The 15,951-nt window shown below is 47.2% G+C and overlaps 2 protein-coding genes across 3 annotated transcripts; one reads left to right on the top strand and one right to left on the bottom strand.

Moving 5' to 3' along the window:
- Positions 1–389: 389 nt before the first annotated feature.
- On the top strand, positions 390–7,192 carry tmem150c (transmembrane protein 150C). 2 transcript variants are annotated; one of them, XM_066711521.1, is made up of 8 exons: positions 390–674; positions 1,765–1,929; positions 2,944–2,997; positions 3,424–3,456; positions 3,607–3,674; positions 3,856–3,983; positions 4,314–4,491; positions 5,471–7,192. In XM_066711521.1, exons 2-8 carry the CDS (start codon positions 1,856–1,858, stop codon positions 5,677–5,679), a joined length of 744 nt encoding a protein of 247 aa, XP_066567618.1. In that variant the 5' UTR covers positions 390–674; positions 1,765–1,855; the 3' UTR covers positions 5,680–7,192. The 2 variants fall into 2 exon arrangements, with proteins under 2 accessions (XP_066567618.1, XP_066567619.1); XM_066711522.1 differs by lacking the exon at positions 390–674 and adding an exon at positions 726–1,186.
- Positions 7,193–8,034: 842 nt separating this feature from the next.
- On the bottom strand, positions 8,035–15,711 carry enoph1 (enolase-phosphatase 1). Its single transcript, XM_066711519.1, has 6 exons — positions 15,157–15,711; positions 14,918–15,019; positions 10,496–10,698; positions 9,923–10,055; positions 9,281–9,404; positions 8,035–8,220 (listed from the first exon to the last, which is right to left on the bottom strand). Exons 1-6 carry the CDS (start codon positions 15,238–15,240, stop codon positions 8,081–8,083), a joined length of 786 nt encoding a protein of 261 aa, XP_066567616.1. The 5' UTR covers positions 15,241–15,711; the 3' UTR covers positions 8,035–8,080.
- Positions 15,712–15,951: the final 240 nt, after the last annotated feature.

Below are 15,951 nucleotides of genomic sequence, written 5' to 3'. Positions count from 1 at the left end.
TATTTCTGTCTGCTACCCCATAAGAGCTGGGCCTGAGGAGAGCAGGGCAGTTGGGGGGGGGATCTTCTCTCCACATCACTCCTGGGATCCCCTGGGCATCTCTAATACAATCACTAGCTATAAGAGGACGAGTCTCTCAAGTCCTGGAGACACATGTTAGCAATGATTCCCGAGCTGCAGAGTATTCCTGTGGGTTGCATGTATGGGTTTATTTTCTCAGCTGAGCTCCATACATTTTTCATAAGGTTGAAATATATACAAAATGACCGGGTTTGTGTCACAACCCGACAATACACTTAGCTTTTATGTTGTGTATTTGCACAAGGCTATTTCTATATGAAGCACATCTCACTGCACAATGCATGTCCTTGGCTGCCTTTGTGTCACTTCTCAGCCACTGCACGTTTTCCACGTCGACTTTATGACTTGAATCAGACGCGTTTCTTTTCTTTTCCCAGGCGCTACATGTGTATCGATTTCGAGGCGGTTTTGTTTGTATGTTTGTATCCATCTGCCGACGGGGTGACCGTGCGCACTTCCTGCCCGCCTGCATGCTCTCAGGGCCGGGAGACGTGCGGCTCTTCACTGGGATCTCCGGCGCCTCCAACCCGCATTTCTCCCGCAGCCGAGGCGCCGCAGGACGGTCTGACCGCCAGGACTGTCCCGCCGCAGAGGTACGACTGTCCGTCTGTCCGTCTGTCCAGCTGTCTCAGCCCAGCGAGCCCGGGCAGCAAGCGAGGCTCTCCTCCATTTTAGAGTCTCATACTGTCATCGAATAGCTGTGCGCACTATTACAGAGTATCTGATTACAGATCGTATACAATTGCTGAGCGGATGAAGAAGGTGTGCTTACCCGAGACGGGAATGTGCGGGACAGGGGCCACGCAGGATACGGAGCTCGTAGTGTGTAGTGTGTAGTGTGTAGTGTGTAGTGTGTGCACCGCGGGGTCGCTTTAATGTGCAGAAAAGGATCCGTCATTGCGAGTCTGTAGAGGCGACTGATCATGTGGAAGCGACCGGGTCTCCTGAAACAGTGGAGTGATGTTTAAGCACCGCAAGAGAAGCAGACAAATAAAAAAGACAAGACAACGCCATGTTACTGGAGGAGCTGAAACGTGTCCAGGCTGTGTCGTATTCCTGCTGAAGGGCTGACACATCTCCGTCTGGGAGCCCAGGGGACTGCTGGGTATAGAACGCCTGGTTGATTGATTGATTGATTGATTGATTATTATTGTTCTTGCATTTCATTTGTGTGCTGCAGTATTGGAATTGACCAGACAATATGTATAGGTGTGTGTAGTTTAGATTACACTGTGAGTGAGTGTGTGTGTGTGTGTGTGAGGGGAGGTGGTGACTGCTTGAGTAGGTCTAGATTGCTGCTGTTTGGGTTTATCTCCTGGTATATCCTTCCCTTTACTGTTGGAACCTATGACCCACAACTGCAAATACACACAACCTGTGACACACAAACCAGCTGGACAGTGTGCAGGTCCCAGGTCACTGCTGTTGCCGTGAATGGAGCGCGCACACACACGTACAGGACTATTGGTTATGCTGTTCTGATGAAATTACCAATATTAAAGCCCGATGATCTGTTGTGCAACGTGTGGGTGGGCTGGATTACACAAGGGGCCGTCCAGGGATCAGCAAGGTTAAGTGGAAATTAATTCACAAGCAGCTTGAGTGGAAAAAGCTACTCTTGTTTTGTTGTTTGTTGGTTTGTCCATCTTACATTGGTCTGTGTGCAAACTCTCGCCACTGCAGGACCCTGACAGCGAGCAGCCTATCACACACAACACACCAGAGGTCCCAATCCACGCCAGACTGTCCTGCCCTGGCACGTCACCTGTGAGCCATGAGGAAGTGCAGTGTGTGGACGTTCCTCCCCATCACGTTTGCGCTCTTCTCCTGCGCGGGACTGTGGATCGTGTGAGTGCAATCCGGTCCTTCACTGTCCTCAAGCCCCTGTCTGTGTTTCTGTTACGCTTTCTATTTTTATCCGAGTCTCAGCTCCTCTCGGGCTGGGCTGGGCGGGGTGGCTGTGTGGTTTTTGGTGAAGGATGGCCAACACAGCGCTTCTGCACAGACCAGTGTTATCTCAAAGCCCCTCGCCACACTGTGGAGGTGGAGACCCCAGGGCTGCATCAGTGTATCACCTGGCAGCAGCTTTACAAAATCTAGGGAAGAAAGCAGGCAGGCAGTGTTTTGCCTGGATGCAACTCTGTGTCAGGTCAGGTATTTCATTATCTCTGATCAAGAGCCTCTGAGACGTGATTTAAAATGATCCTCTTTGGGTTCTAACGAGTGCCTCTGGGTCTTCCTGTGGTTTTGCCATTTCAGTGTTTCGCAGCAGGTTGAGCAGTAGAAAGATGTCAGGAGACGCAGCGCAGTTTGATCTCTGTGATGATGGCAGCGCTCTGACGTGTGAAATTGTGAGGCTAAAGAACATGGTCTTTCTCTCCTCGTATCACAATATGGGCTGTGTTTTCAGTTCTCAGGGGGTCCCACCTCTCCCGATGTGCTGACTGATTTTTAGACTCGCCATCTGCGCTGCTTCGGCTGTTTAATTAAGTTGCAGAGGTTCTCTGTGTGAGTGATCGCACGTCACATGGTAAAAAAACAACGGTGAGGTGTGGTCAAGGGAGGGGGCAAATGTGTGAGTGTATCTGAGCACCGTGCCGTCATCTGCGCCGCGTCCCCGAGCAGACGGCACCAGGCAGCTGGGGGAAAAGTTGAAGACATTGACGTCTCCAGGACCCCTCAGCTCAGGGGCGAGAAGAGCTGTTTGAAGGGCTGGGCTGATTTCATCATATTAGTCAACATTGCAAAAACTCAGCCAGGCTTTTGTGTTCGGTCAGGTCTGTTATGATGGGAACTGGAGAAAAACAAACACAAATAAAGCCACATCATCCTCTCGTGGTCTAATAACCTCGTCTCTTGCAGGTACTTCATCGCTGTGGAGGATGAAAAAGTAACGCCCCTCACCTCGGAGTACAGGTAGGAGAACTGGGTGGGGCTGGCTTGTGGTCAGGTTATTAGCTGGCCAGGTAGGCTGTGTGGCTGCTATTGCAAAACTGACAAAGAAATGATATCTGCTTCCTGTCTGACAAATACATGTCTGGAAAGTGTGTCCTGATGCAAGAATAGAAATAAGACTCAAAAGACAACTCTAAAATCAGAGCTTTGACTTACCCGCCAATCACACAGTACAAACCTCTATCCTATCGCGTTTTAATTGACTGTCAGAACCCACTTTTGACTGCTTATCAATCGAAGCACAACAGGGTACAAGTCTGTAGTTAACATCTTGTGGGCAGGTCACAGTTTTGATTGGTCTGGCCCAAAGTCACATCAATCATTCCTTGCTGGTTACCTTATAATGACCGCAGGATCACGTTAACGTTTGGTTTCTGTCTCTTCTAGGAAGCCTGGATCGAGGCCCCCTCCATACATAAGGTACGGTGCTGTGTGTGTGTGTGTGCGTGCGTGTGCATGTGCGTGTGCATGTGTTGGCCGCTCAAGGCGTCACCGTCTTTAATTTGGCGGGAAGTATCATGTAGACGGAAAGCTTCACAATAACTTGTCCCCCATTCTGTTGTATTTCAGCATCGCAGGGAACACCCCCCCTGCCAGCTGTGTGTTCAGCCAGGTCATGAACACGGCAGCGTTTGTAGGTAGGAATGCTTTTTCTTCCATCGTGTGTGTGTGTGTGTGTTCTCAGAATCTGAAATTAACCTCTGATGTCTGGATGTCTTATAGAAAGGCTAGCATGTTAGTGTTGTGCCATAGACAATAAATATGCAAATAAGTATGTTAATAAACAGGTCATGTCTAAAACACGCGATCCTTTTTCAGCGTTTGCCATTGCAGTCCTGCGCTACATACAGCTGAAGCCCAGAGTGCAGAAGCCGTGGCTGAATATCGGCAGCCTGGTGTCTCTGTCCTTGTCCTGCGTTGGGATGACCCTAGTGGGGAACTTTCAGGTAAGGATTCCTTTTTTAAGGTTTCTCAGTTCGGGACCAAGGCCAGAGCCTTCTCCTGCCCCCGAATCCCAGATTACAGACTCCCCATCATATTGCTGTGTTATGTATAAACTTGGTACAGGTTTATAATAGTCGATTCATGGGCAGGAATCCGATCTTCCTATAATCCAGTCACGTCACGTTTCCAGTAGTTTCTTGCTGTGTTCGACTGTCCATGGGGATAAAGTACTACTGCTTTTGAAATACCAAACCTTACATCTCCCAACAGTGGGAGGATCCAGATCCGGCCGGATTTCCCCGCCAGGTTGTGACCATGTTGTGTTGTTTCAGCTGTCGAACGATGAGGAGCTGCACAACGTGGGCACGTCCATGGCCTTCGGGCTGGGGACGCTGGCCTGCTGGATTCAGTCTGTGCTGACGCTGAAGGTCAACCTGCGCAACGAGGGCAGGAAGGCCGGGGTGCCGCGCTTCCTCCTGTCGGCCGCCATCACCCTGTGCATGCTGCTCTGTATCCTTTCGCTTCGTGAGCCGGTAAGTCCGTCTGTCTGTCACCCCTCCCACCCTGACCACCGCCAGCATGAGAAAAAAGAAAAGAAAGACGAAACACACAGCGGTCACGGACTCACACATTTGCTCAGTGCAGTACAAATGTGGAAGAAGAAGAAAACAGACATCTGGCCATTTATCTGGCTCAGCTGCTTAGTTATCTGCTTTTAATCAGTGCTTCAAATGTGCTTCAGCCACCATATTCGACAGGGGCTGGGCTCGAGAGAAGGACAGTGGCACAGTCTGTCCTCGGACTGTTTTTACTCTCAGATACCAGCTGTACAAACCCGTGCATGGACACTCACAGACACTCAGTGTGCGTCTATAACCCCTCCGTGTTTTGCAGACCCACATCGCCGCTTCTTCTCTGTTAAGATGAACAAAATGTTTCTCTTATCGTTGCAGCTTCCTGTTGAGTTTGAATCTGAGAGAATGTGCTGCAGTGTGGCTTGATTTCACCCAGATTACAAAATTATTTACTTCTTCGCAGACACCATTACTACCCAGGGTGCAATGCTGCAGTTGAAATTAATAATATAATGCTGACTAACCATAAGTGATTAGACCTCGTTTGATTAAAGCTTAATGCCCTCTGCCCTCTTCTTACCTCTTACCGTGCAAGCTAATGAGCGACTGAGTCAGCTTCAGGTGCCTGAGAGTTTTAAGTGAATTTTAAATTTGGCCCTTTTCAAATATTAATAATTATACCCCCCGTCTCCAGCAACTGTCTCTCAGCTCTATCTAGATGCCTGGGCAGTTGTTCCATTAACAAACTGTGGACCAATACAGCTTTATGGGCACGGCTGAGTTATATCAGCATTGCCCAAGCACTGACAGACAGGCCCAGTGCTCGAGAACAGGGCCAAGGAAATCCATTAAACACAGTGGAGGGTCGGTGCCGTGGTCGTGTCCCCGAGTCGCCCTTGACCAAGAGCCCGCAGATTTCGCCCTGATGGCGCAGCGGATGCACATGGACGCGGCCCGGGCCCAGTGGGCGCTGGTGATGTTCCTGCTGACCTTCATCGGCTCCTTTGCCATCGAATTCAGACACTTCAGCTTCGAGATCGTCTGCACCGACAACCAGGATGCCGCCCTCAGCCTCTCCGAGACCTTTTCGGAGATATCGGAGCATCAGTCCGATCAGCTATAGACCAGATCGTCGCCCGCCATCGCCGTTCCTTGGTTTAGCGCTGAAAGACTCTCTTACCTCATCTTATACTTTTAAATCCAGGAATCCCAGAAGGCTGTTTTGTTCCAGGAAAGAAAATAGAAGCATGACCCCCGAGTCCTGTCCTGTATGGAATGCCAATGACAAACGCATGTCCTTCGAATGTAATGTCTCTGAATCGATCGCTTGGGTGGTAAGTGTCCTCGTAGAAGCGGTAAATTCTTAGACAGTGCCAACGAAGCCACACAGATGAAGCACAAATATGGCTCGGTATTCTTGTGTGTGTGTTTGTATTGCGTTTGATTATTTTAAACCAAAAAACTGATGCAAGCCAAGCTGGTCCCACAGTGGGGAGGCAGTCATGAGACCGTTGCATTACTGTGCGCTGTAGGACCCTTCCGCGTGCTGGCGAGGTTCAGCGTCCTGGTGGTTATCATCCCCGTGCCTTTGAGTCGAGAGGAGGCCGATGCCGATGCTTCCTGAAGGTAACCGAGCTCTTCAGGGTGGCACAGCTGTAAAAACCAACCCCATCACCGAATGGATTTTTCAAAAGCATGGGCTCAAATCAAGAGAAGATTGAATCAGAAGGCATTGATTATTATTATTTTATTTTATTTTATTATCTGTTGGAGTTCCCCCCCCAGGATATTAACATATAAATCCCCAAATCTCAGTATGAAATAAAATACAGACATTTCACTATAAACCATATTAAGCAGGAAGAGGTTTTAACACACTGTGATTAAGCAGATCCTGGCCAGAGAGAGACAGACCTCAGACGCCTGGTAACCCATCCACATCTGGCTCCATCGTGTCTTCAGCACCCTCCTCCTCCTCTTCCTCCTCCTCTTCGGCCTGCGTCAATCACAGCCGCTTGATTTGTTCCTGATTTGAGCTGTATTTTATAATAGTGTTTTGCGAGGAAGGCCGAAGCCAACAGACAGACCCCCTTGTGCGCTCCATGACCAGCATTATTGTCAAACTCCCGAGGTACCCCTTGGCCAGGCAGGATGACGAGTATCCAAGCGAGAACATCAGGAAGACGAATGCCACACAACCTGACTATCCTGATAGTTTTGTTTATTTGTTTATTTTTATGGATATCATTTTTTTTTATACTCTTGCTTTTCTTCCACAACCATGATAAGTAAATGTGTAAGAGACTCACAATCCACCTCTGATAATTTCCTATAGATGTGATGTCATTTTAAGATTACAGATACTTGGAATATGCATTCCCCCCCCTTTGAGTTCATGGCTCCATTGTTGGAAAATATTCTGTATGTTGGGGTTAATGTAAAAATAAATGGCGACAGGAACTACAGGACTCAACTCCCTGGGATATTGTGCCCCCCCCACAACAGGGGAATATGAGCTTCAAGCTTCTTCCTGTTACTGAAATATGACATGGTCTCTCTCATTATGCATGTTATACATTTGTACATTATATGCCATTTTGACTGCTTTGATAAAGAAATAAAATTGCAAAAACCGTTTCAGTTTCCCCTTTCAAAATATTACATGATGCATTCACTGCTGATGGAATACAAAACTACAAAACTTCTTGCTCAGCAGCTTAATTTTCCAATGAACAGCACCATCGATGTTACAATTCAGCTAAACCCTCGAATAAAAAGTGCTCGGGGTGGAGCCGCAGGTTTGAGGAACTGGTCGGTGCATAAAAATGTCAGACACCTTAGGAAACGATCAAAGCATTCTTTGAATTAGAAGTGCAGCTGAGTGGGAGAGAAAATGTTTTCTACACATGGGGATTAATAATGAAAGGAGAGCAGGGAGGAAAACAAGCTCGTTCCGGAATTTGCTTTTAAGTAAATAAGCTGGGGAAATCGCACATGACCCAGAGATTATCCAGATCTGCACAGAGTCTGCGTGCGGTCTGTATGTGTCGGCGCCTTCCTGGTGTGACAGGGCATGTGTGACACGCAAGAGCAGGAGACACTTCGTTGCTTTGGCAGAGAGCAGTACGGTTCGAATGGGGTGCCGAGGAGGTAAACACAGAGGAGAGCTTCTGGATCAGCGATGCACTCGGGGCTGTACGACACAAGTGATGAAGTGGGACTATATAATAAGCAGTTCACAGAGTGGTGCGCTCAATTGGAACAAACTGCACGACGGAGACCCAGTCAGAAATGGGAAAAACAAATCACACACATCATCAATAAAACTTAAATAAGGTTTTATTTAAATTGATTAAAAAAACAAAACAAGAAAAGACAATCCAAGCAGCTCCCTTAAATGACTGAGTGATAAAATGCTTGGCTTTGTCACCGTCGACCCCCTCCCCCACCCCCACCCCCCAGACCCCAGACCCCCCAGACCCCCACACAGACCGCTGTGGTCCTCGAGGCCGTGCCGTGCCGGGTCATGCCGATCCAGGCAGGGCTAGATCGCTGAAGGACGTGATCAGGGTGTAGCGGGTTCGCTCTTTCTCCGTGAGCTCGGCGTTGCCCGGCCGCACCACCACGGCCACAGACAGGCCCGCCTCCTCCGCGGCTTTCGCCTCTGTGGCAACACAACAAAACAAAGGCCAATGCATCACAGCAACACTGACTCGCGGCACCTGTCCACCGGGTGCTCAGTGCTTTGAATTACATTGTGCACCATGCAGTAAGAAAGGGCCATCTAAGAGCCATGCGAAGTAAACAAGTCATTTTATCAAAACTATAGACTATACAGATGTGTGCTTCGGTTTAAACAGTTCCACACCACAATGACTGACATGTTGTTCATCCAATCAGTAGCACATTTTTGCCTATGTACACTCCCTTTCTGGTTAAGAGTTAATGTCATTGTGTTTTTCTTTTTTCATTTGCATTTTGCACTTCAGGGCCACCGTACTTTATAATATGAAAGGCCACACATTTTCCTTTCATTTGATACAAGATTAATACATACGACACAAACTCTCAAGGAGCTACACACAAATAAACTGTGCCAAAACAGGAAAAATATGCCTGGTGTAAAGGGTTGACGTTTCAGTTCAGAAAGGAGCGATCCGTTAATTTATTCAAAATATGAATAATTCTGGAAATTTCTGCATCTCCAGATTACAAAACACAACTTGGCGTTCTCTCAGCGGCATTGCAGGCTTAACCGTATGCCGGAATTGGACCCGTAAGGCCATTTGCTGCCCCCCACTGTTTCAAGAATAGGATGGCATGCCTGGATTCATTTACTGGAGAGGAAAAAAAGCTTCCAACACATTAAAGTTATGACTCGACTCACAGTTCTTACAGCACTACATAAAATAATGTGATGAATTATTGTGTTGGATAATTCTGGGAGAGGGTTTCTGCAGAACTTATTTCTCAGTTGAGTATTATGTATAGCATTATGCTATACAATTAAAAATGTTTTCCTCTCCTGCTCAAACAGCAAGTGACCCAATATCTAATTGCATCTGCTCTTAAAAACAGGATGGATCCAAACTGGTGAGAGGACATGAAACTCAATCACAAATGACACTATCCTGCCCCTGACTTATTTAAAGTCACTGCTTGTGGTTGAAATAATAATAAATCATTTTAGTTTTATGAAGGACCGGTACGATGAACACACACACCTCGGGTAACATCGGTCAGAAACATGATGTCTTCAGTACTGCAGCCAATTCTCTCGGCAATCCTCTGGTAACTTTTGCTTTCCACTTTAAGTCCAATGTTGGTGTCAAAATGGCCATCGAACAGCTGCACAGATGAAGAGAAAAGTGATTATGCATCAAATCTGGTTTTAAAATATCAACCAAAGGAGTAAATCACACCTGGGAATACTAAAAATTGTTTCTCACGTATCATTGATAAAATGTCAGTGTCACACAGACTACAGTGGGAGTCATATTTATGAGAATTTGTCAAGTCATGAATAAAAATCAACTACAGCTGGATGCTCCTCTGGTCAGATGCATGTTATCACGAGCCTCGGACATCAGAGATCCAGAGGAACCGACCACACATGTAACCAAAGGTAAAAAACACCCTCACAGACTCGCCCACACAGCCGTCTCAAACCTTCCAGCATCTGGAGCGTGTTATGAAATCTTGGGCCTTCAAGCCATTCTCTAACTGTCCAATTACAAAGCTTTATAACCAGAGACAGCCTCACTCACTCACTCACTCTCACAGACTTGTGTGCGTTTTAAATATCTGGAATAGATGAGACTGGGCTGCACTGGCTGGTATCCATTTGTTGTGCCTTCAAAACTCACCTCTAAGAGGTTACCTTCCACCGAGTAACCAAACAGCAGCTTCTGGGCCTCCACACTGCCCGAAGAGTAGATGTAGACCTTCAGTCCCTGGCGCCTCCATCTCCTGATGGCGGGGACCACGTCCTCGTACACTCTGTTTCAGACACACGGCACAGCACACAACACATGGGTCAGAAAGAGCCTGCTTCAGGACAGTCGAGGACAATTCAACAACAACAGGAAATGGAGCAATTTTCTGCAATGTTGAGCTGCCACGTCAGCATTCCCTCACAGAAAAGCTCATGTGATTGAGGACCCTCGACAGTATACTATAACAAGAACAAGCCAAGCATCTCTCACTAGCCTTGTGTTGTTGAGGAAATGATCATCACACAATTTAGCCACACTTAGATTTTTTTTTTTTTTTTTTTGCTTTTTACTTCACAGCATGTAGATGATTTTAAATGCCCTACAGAGAAGGAACACAAAGGGGGTTTTGGTCATTCACGAGTGTCAGGAGCCCTCGGGGGAGGAGAGCCCTCGGTCGTGCCACGGGTGGCGTGAGTACGGTGCGGTGTTCTCGCAGCTACTTACTCGCCTTTGATTTTCCCCACCGCGTAGGCTGCCCTCCAGATGTGGCCCTGAAGCTGCTTGAGCGCGGTGGTCTTCCTGTCCGCGGCCATCTGCCACAGCACGTTGTCCACCACCTCCTGGATGGCCTTCTCCTCGTCCGTGTGCACCGTCTGGTCCAGCGTGTGCACCGGCCCGGCCCTGTGCTCCCGTGTGTCCTCCTCCGCCTGCAGCGACACCAGGCACAGTGACAACGCCACGAAACACCGGCACATAACGCAACACGAGCCCCATACAGCAGCACCCCATCCAGATAGCAGACCAGGCCGGAGGAGGGAACAGGTATGCCAGATACATGGGAAGTCACATGGTAGGTTTTGTTTTCTTCACTTTTTAAAGTGTCTGAAGACCCCAACAGCTCTGACAATACGCATGTATGTGCAGGAAACATTAACTGGGTTTCTCCCAACTGCATGTAGAAAAAGGCTGTTAAAGGAGCCCATCCTTCTCACCAGAGCCTGTCAATACTGTGAATTGCCAGGCAGCTCCTGAAGCCCTTGTTAAAAGGGGAACAATACGCCACTGAAGACGATGAAACATTGTAACTGGCTGTTCTGTTGCATTAGTCACCCAGGCGGCTGGAATCTCACGTCATCCACGACATGAATTCTCAACCACGTAATGAATGTATTAATAATGCAGGATCGGCAGAGACAGGGAAGATTAACTGAAGCACAGCGAACGGTGCGTCCTGCAACCGTAATGAGATGTATACTGCACTGTGCAAAAGTTTTAGGCAGGTGTGAAAAAATGCTGTAAAGTAAGACTGCTTTCAAAAATAGACATTAATAGATTATATTAATCAATTAACTAAATGCAAAGTGAGTGAACAGAAGAAAAATCTACATCAAATCAATATTTAGTGTGACCACCCTTTGCCTTCAAATCAGCATCAATTCTTCTAGGTACACCTGCACACAGTTTTTGAAGGAACTCTGTAGGTAGGTTGGCCCAAACATCTTGGAGAACTAACCACAGACAGACTCGATGTTGAGCTCAGGGCTCTGTGGGGACCATACCATCACTTCCAGGACTCCTTGTTCTTCTTTACACTGAAGATAGTTCTTAATGACTGTCGCTGTATGTTCGAGGTCGTTGTCATGCTGCAGAAAAAATTTGGGGCCAATCAGATGCCTCCCTGATGGTATTGCATGATGTATAAGTGTCTGCCTGCACTTCTCAGCATTGAGGAGACCATTAATTCTGACCAAATCCCCAACTCCATTTGCAGAAATGCAGCCCCAAACTTGCAAGGAACCTCCACCATGCTTCACTGTTGCCTGCAGACACTCATTCATGTACCGCTCTCCAGCCCTTCAGCGAACAAACTGCCTTCTGCTACAGCCAGATATTTCACATTGTGACTCATCAGTCCAGAGCACCTGCTGCCATTTTTCTGCACCCCAGTTCCTGTGTTTTCATGCCTAGTTGAGTCGCTGGGCCTTGTTGCCAAGTCTGACCAGACTTCTCCACACAGTACATGGGTGTACCAGGATCCCACTGTTTTCTGCCAATTCTGAGCTGATGGCACTGCTGGAGATCTTCCAATCATGAAGGGAAGTAAGCATGATGTGTCTTTCATCTGCTGCAGTAAGTTTCCTTGGCCGACCACTGCGCACTGCGTCTGCGGTCCTCAACGTTGCCCGTTTCTTTGTGCTTCTTCAAAAGAGCTTGACAGCACATCTGGAAACCCCTGTCTGCCTTGAAATGTCTGCCTGGGAGAGACCTTGCTGATGCAGCATAACTACCTTTTGTCTTGTTGCTGTGTTCAGTCTTGCCATGGTGTTTGACTTTTGACAGTAAACTGTCTTCAGCGACCTCACCTTGTTAGCTGAGTTTGGCTGTTCCTCACCCAGTTTTATTCCTCCTACACAGCTGTCTCTGTTTCAGTTAATGATTGTGTTTCAACCTACATATTGAATTGATGATCATTAGCACCTGTTTGGTATAATTGTTTAATCAGACACCTGACCCTATGCCTACAAAATCCCTGACTTTGTGCAAGTGCACCTAGAAGAATTGATGCTGTTTTGAAGGCAAAGGGTGGTCACACCAAATATGGATTGAATTTAGATTTTTCTTCTGTTCACTCACTTTGCATTTACTTAATTGATAAATATAATCTATAAAAAAAATTGAAAGCATTCTTACTTTATAGCATTTTTTCACACCTGCCTAAAACTTTTGCACAGTACTGTGTATGTATATACATTATATACAGATCTCTCTCTCCACATGACAGAGCACGTTCCAGTCCACCCCGCCTCAAAACACCCAGAAACACTGCGCCCAACCCCTTGACAACATCCGCCTGGCCTACTTATACACTTAAACAAATGCCCCCGAGACCAGGAAAGGCGTTTCAGTTTAATCATTAAAATGACTCAATGTGGAGAATTCCAACCTACAGCTAGTCTGAGCAGACACTTCCCTCTGCGCCACAGATGATTTATTGTGCTGGCAGAAGAGAAATTAATGGGCTTGTGCCGTACAACCAAAAGTGAACATCCAACTGTTCAGTGCTGCTCATCACAACTAGAGATCCAAAAGCACCTCATGATAATAATACCCAGATCCTCAGTCCACAGATCAGTGGGGCCTTGATGCTAATGGTTGTAATACCTGGGCTCAATCCTGTTTAACGGCAATAACCACATGCAGGATCCAGTACGGGTGATTTCTGCAACATTAACACCACAAGAAACTAAACAAATATCTGAATCTCACATTATAGCATTATCTTTACCTTCCCAGCATCAGTGTGCATTGCATCATGGTCCGATCTTTAAGGCCACTGATGCACAATTCAATATTAGCCAACTGGAGCAGAGGCTAATCAATAGTGTTTAAGGCAATTTGCACACACACCGCTGCCTCTACCCTGCAAAGGCACAGTCCTGTCCATCAACAGGCTTCCTCTTGTCTCGTTCCTGCATTGCTGCGAGGATCAGACCCGGTGCTGCTCCCTGGCCCGGCAGGACGGGATGACCCGCGCTGCACAAACTAAAGCACACATGCTGAAAGAGCACAGACAACACAGCACACCCACTGTGATTAAACATGCACATCCTACTACATAATTAATGGACCCTTTGGAAACACAATGCACTAATAACAATCAATCAATCATTCAATCTGTGTGTGCTATAGTGCCCTTCACAGAGCTGCCACAAAGTGCGATGGCTGCCTCCCCTCAGGCAATTGAACTAACAGTATGTATAACAAAAGCTAAGAGAGAACTTCCATGATGGGGATAAAACACACCCAATGAAAAATTAAATTAATATTAGTAATGGTATATTTAAAAGTCAAATGAAAAATCCTGTCATAACCTCCATATCCATCCATTTATTTTGTTTTCCAAATTGGCTTCTCTTCCCTCAAAGATAGTTTATAAAGTCACCCTCCCGTTGTCAGGGTCTGTAAAACAGAGACCCGAGAATGCAAGTACATGCACATGTATGTGGCTTTACCTCAGTTGACTGCGTGCATCTAGACAGGACTAGAGGCTGCCTGTACAGATTGGCACTGGGGGGAGAAGGCTGCGTCAGAAGGGCTGGGGGGAGATTGCCTCTGCCACCCGGGGTCAGATGCCCTGCCTGTAGATGGGACTCTGTAACTAAACCTGCTGCGTGGGACACTCTGCCAACCGGTGTGCGCTTCTGCTTGTCCCCAGAAACAAAATGTCGGAGCAAAAGGTTTACCAACTAGAATAGTCCAATCTATTGCTTCATCTAAAGCCCAGGTCACCAACTCTGCTGACGAGCCGGGGTCTCCTGCTTCTGAATCCAGCTGAGCTCTCAGTTCTTTAATTGAACCCATTGCTGTCCTAATGAATCAAGATGAACCACTGACAGCAGACAGCTATGCGATTCACAAGAATTGGGCTCTGGAGTGAAGCACTACATCTGTACGTGTACACAAGATCTCTGAAGAACCTACTGAAGAATAGCACGTCCCTTTCCACATGTTATAGGAGGTTTATACGACGACTACTGCAAAGAATACTAACAGAAACAACAACTATTGTATTACATGTGTAATTACTGTCTACACAAATGCAAAACCAAAAAAGACCCGAGACTGTCAGGCCAGACATCTCGTTTCTTGTGCCTCGCCCCCAATGCGACACCCCGAGCCCCTCCTTGCTCAACCACAGCCGGCACAGCACCGTGTAACGCCCGGGTCGCCCCTTTGTGTTGAACAGTTGTGTTCACCTGCACGGTGCGTTTGGATCACAGGCTCTTGCGGGAACAACGTTAACAAACATTTAAGCATCATGCAATGAACTAGTTCCTCCTCAGACTGCGTCACCATCCGTGCAGCATCCCTCTCCCTCTCCCTCTCTCTCTCTCTCACACACTCAGACACAACACGCATATCTACCTGCTTTTTTAAGAGCTGTACGTCCTGCTTGCATTCATCCTCCTCCCAGTGAGCAGACAGGTACTCCTGCACGTTGTCCTTGATGTATGGGAATAAAATGTCCTGCAAGGGGAGACAGACACCAATGCTGCACATTTACCCTGCCAATGAATGTGTCTGCAAAGAAGCAGACTGGAAATACAATGCACCGCACTGGGACGCATGTCTAGAGCAGCGGCTTAGGTTTTGCTCGGTCCTACCTTGACAAATGTGATCGGCGTTGTGGTTCCTTCTATGTCTAACAACAGTGCCCTGGTGCTGGCCGGCATTGCCACCTGAGCCATCTTTCCGGGGAACAATAAACCCTTTTGACAACGCCGCCTCTGCCGCGGAGAGGACAGTCTTCCAATAATGGACTTCACGTGTGCTCGGCCGACCCCTTTAAGAAGCAAAAAGGGACGAATATCGTCCGCCGACAAAATATATCTTTACTTACGCTCAACCCCCCCACCCTGTTAAGAAAACGCGAGATATGGAAGGGCGGTAACTTTTAAAGCTGATTTGTTTATTTTACAAACACTAGATGGTGCCACAATTGATATAGAAATAGACTAGTGTTACTTTCATCTGTTTTAGAAGTTAAAATATTGTCTGTTTCTATCAGATTAAGAACCTTTCGTCACTATTGGAAAGAACGAGCCTTTGTTTCATCATTGAGCGCTCAGATCATCCTGATTGTAACAAGCACACCTAGATCCAGGGGCACTTTGTGTCTGTGATAGTCTATGCATTTGATACTATTCACTTTTTGCACTACATGAATAACTGCAACATATTTTGGACAAACAAGTGGGTAGATTTAATTGATAATAACAATATTAGTGATAATGTATCCTAATATCCAGACTCCGGTGCGACGTGAGCACTGTGACGCGTTTCAGGGTGGCCATTGCGCCGCACTGATTGGCTGCCAGGGCTGTGACGTACTGCAGGGTGGCACTAGTGCCGCGCCGATTGGCTGCCAGAGCTGTGACGTGAGTCAGGGTGGCCCTGGC

This window comes from Amia ocellicauda, chromosome 8 (genome assembly GCF_036373705.1).
Source record: "Amia ocellicauda isolate fAmiCal2 chromosome 8, fAmiCal2.hap1, whole genome shotgun sequence".
NCBI lineage: Eukaryota > Metazoa > Chordata > Actinopteri > Amiiformes > Amiidae > Amia > Amia ocellicauda.
This window is presented reverse-complemented; position numbering and strand designations above follow the sequence as displayed.

Bases quoted from the DNA above. Each gene is read 5' to 3' on its own strand.
- tmem150c (XM_066711521.1), top strand. From the start codon at position 1,856: ATGAGGAAGTGCAGTGTGTGGACGTTCCTCCCCATCACGTTTGCGCTC. The intron at 2,998-3,423 runs GTAGGAGAACTG...TGTCTCTTCTAG, and splicing joins CCCCTCACCTCGGAGTACAG to GAAGCCTGGATCGAGGCCCC. The intron at 4,492-5,470 runs GTATCCTTTCGC...AAGAGCCCGCAG, and splicing joins CACCCTGTGCATGCTGCTCT to ATTTCGCCCTGATGGCGCAG.
- enoph1 (XM_066711519.1), bottom strand. From the start codon at position 15,240: ATGGCTCAGGTGGCAATGCCGGCCAGCACCAGGGCACTGTTGTTAGAC. The intron at 15,020-15,156 runs GTAGGACCGAGC...CTCCCCTTGCAG, and splicing joins CGCCGATCACATTTGTCAAG to GACATTTTATTCCCATACAT. The intron at 8,221-9,280 runs GTGTGTGTGTTC...GTGTTGCCACAG, and splicing joins TCTGACCGATGTTACCCGAG to AGGCGAAAGCCGCGGAGGAG.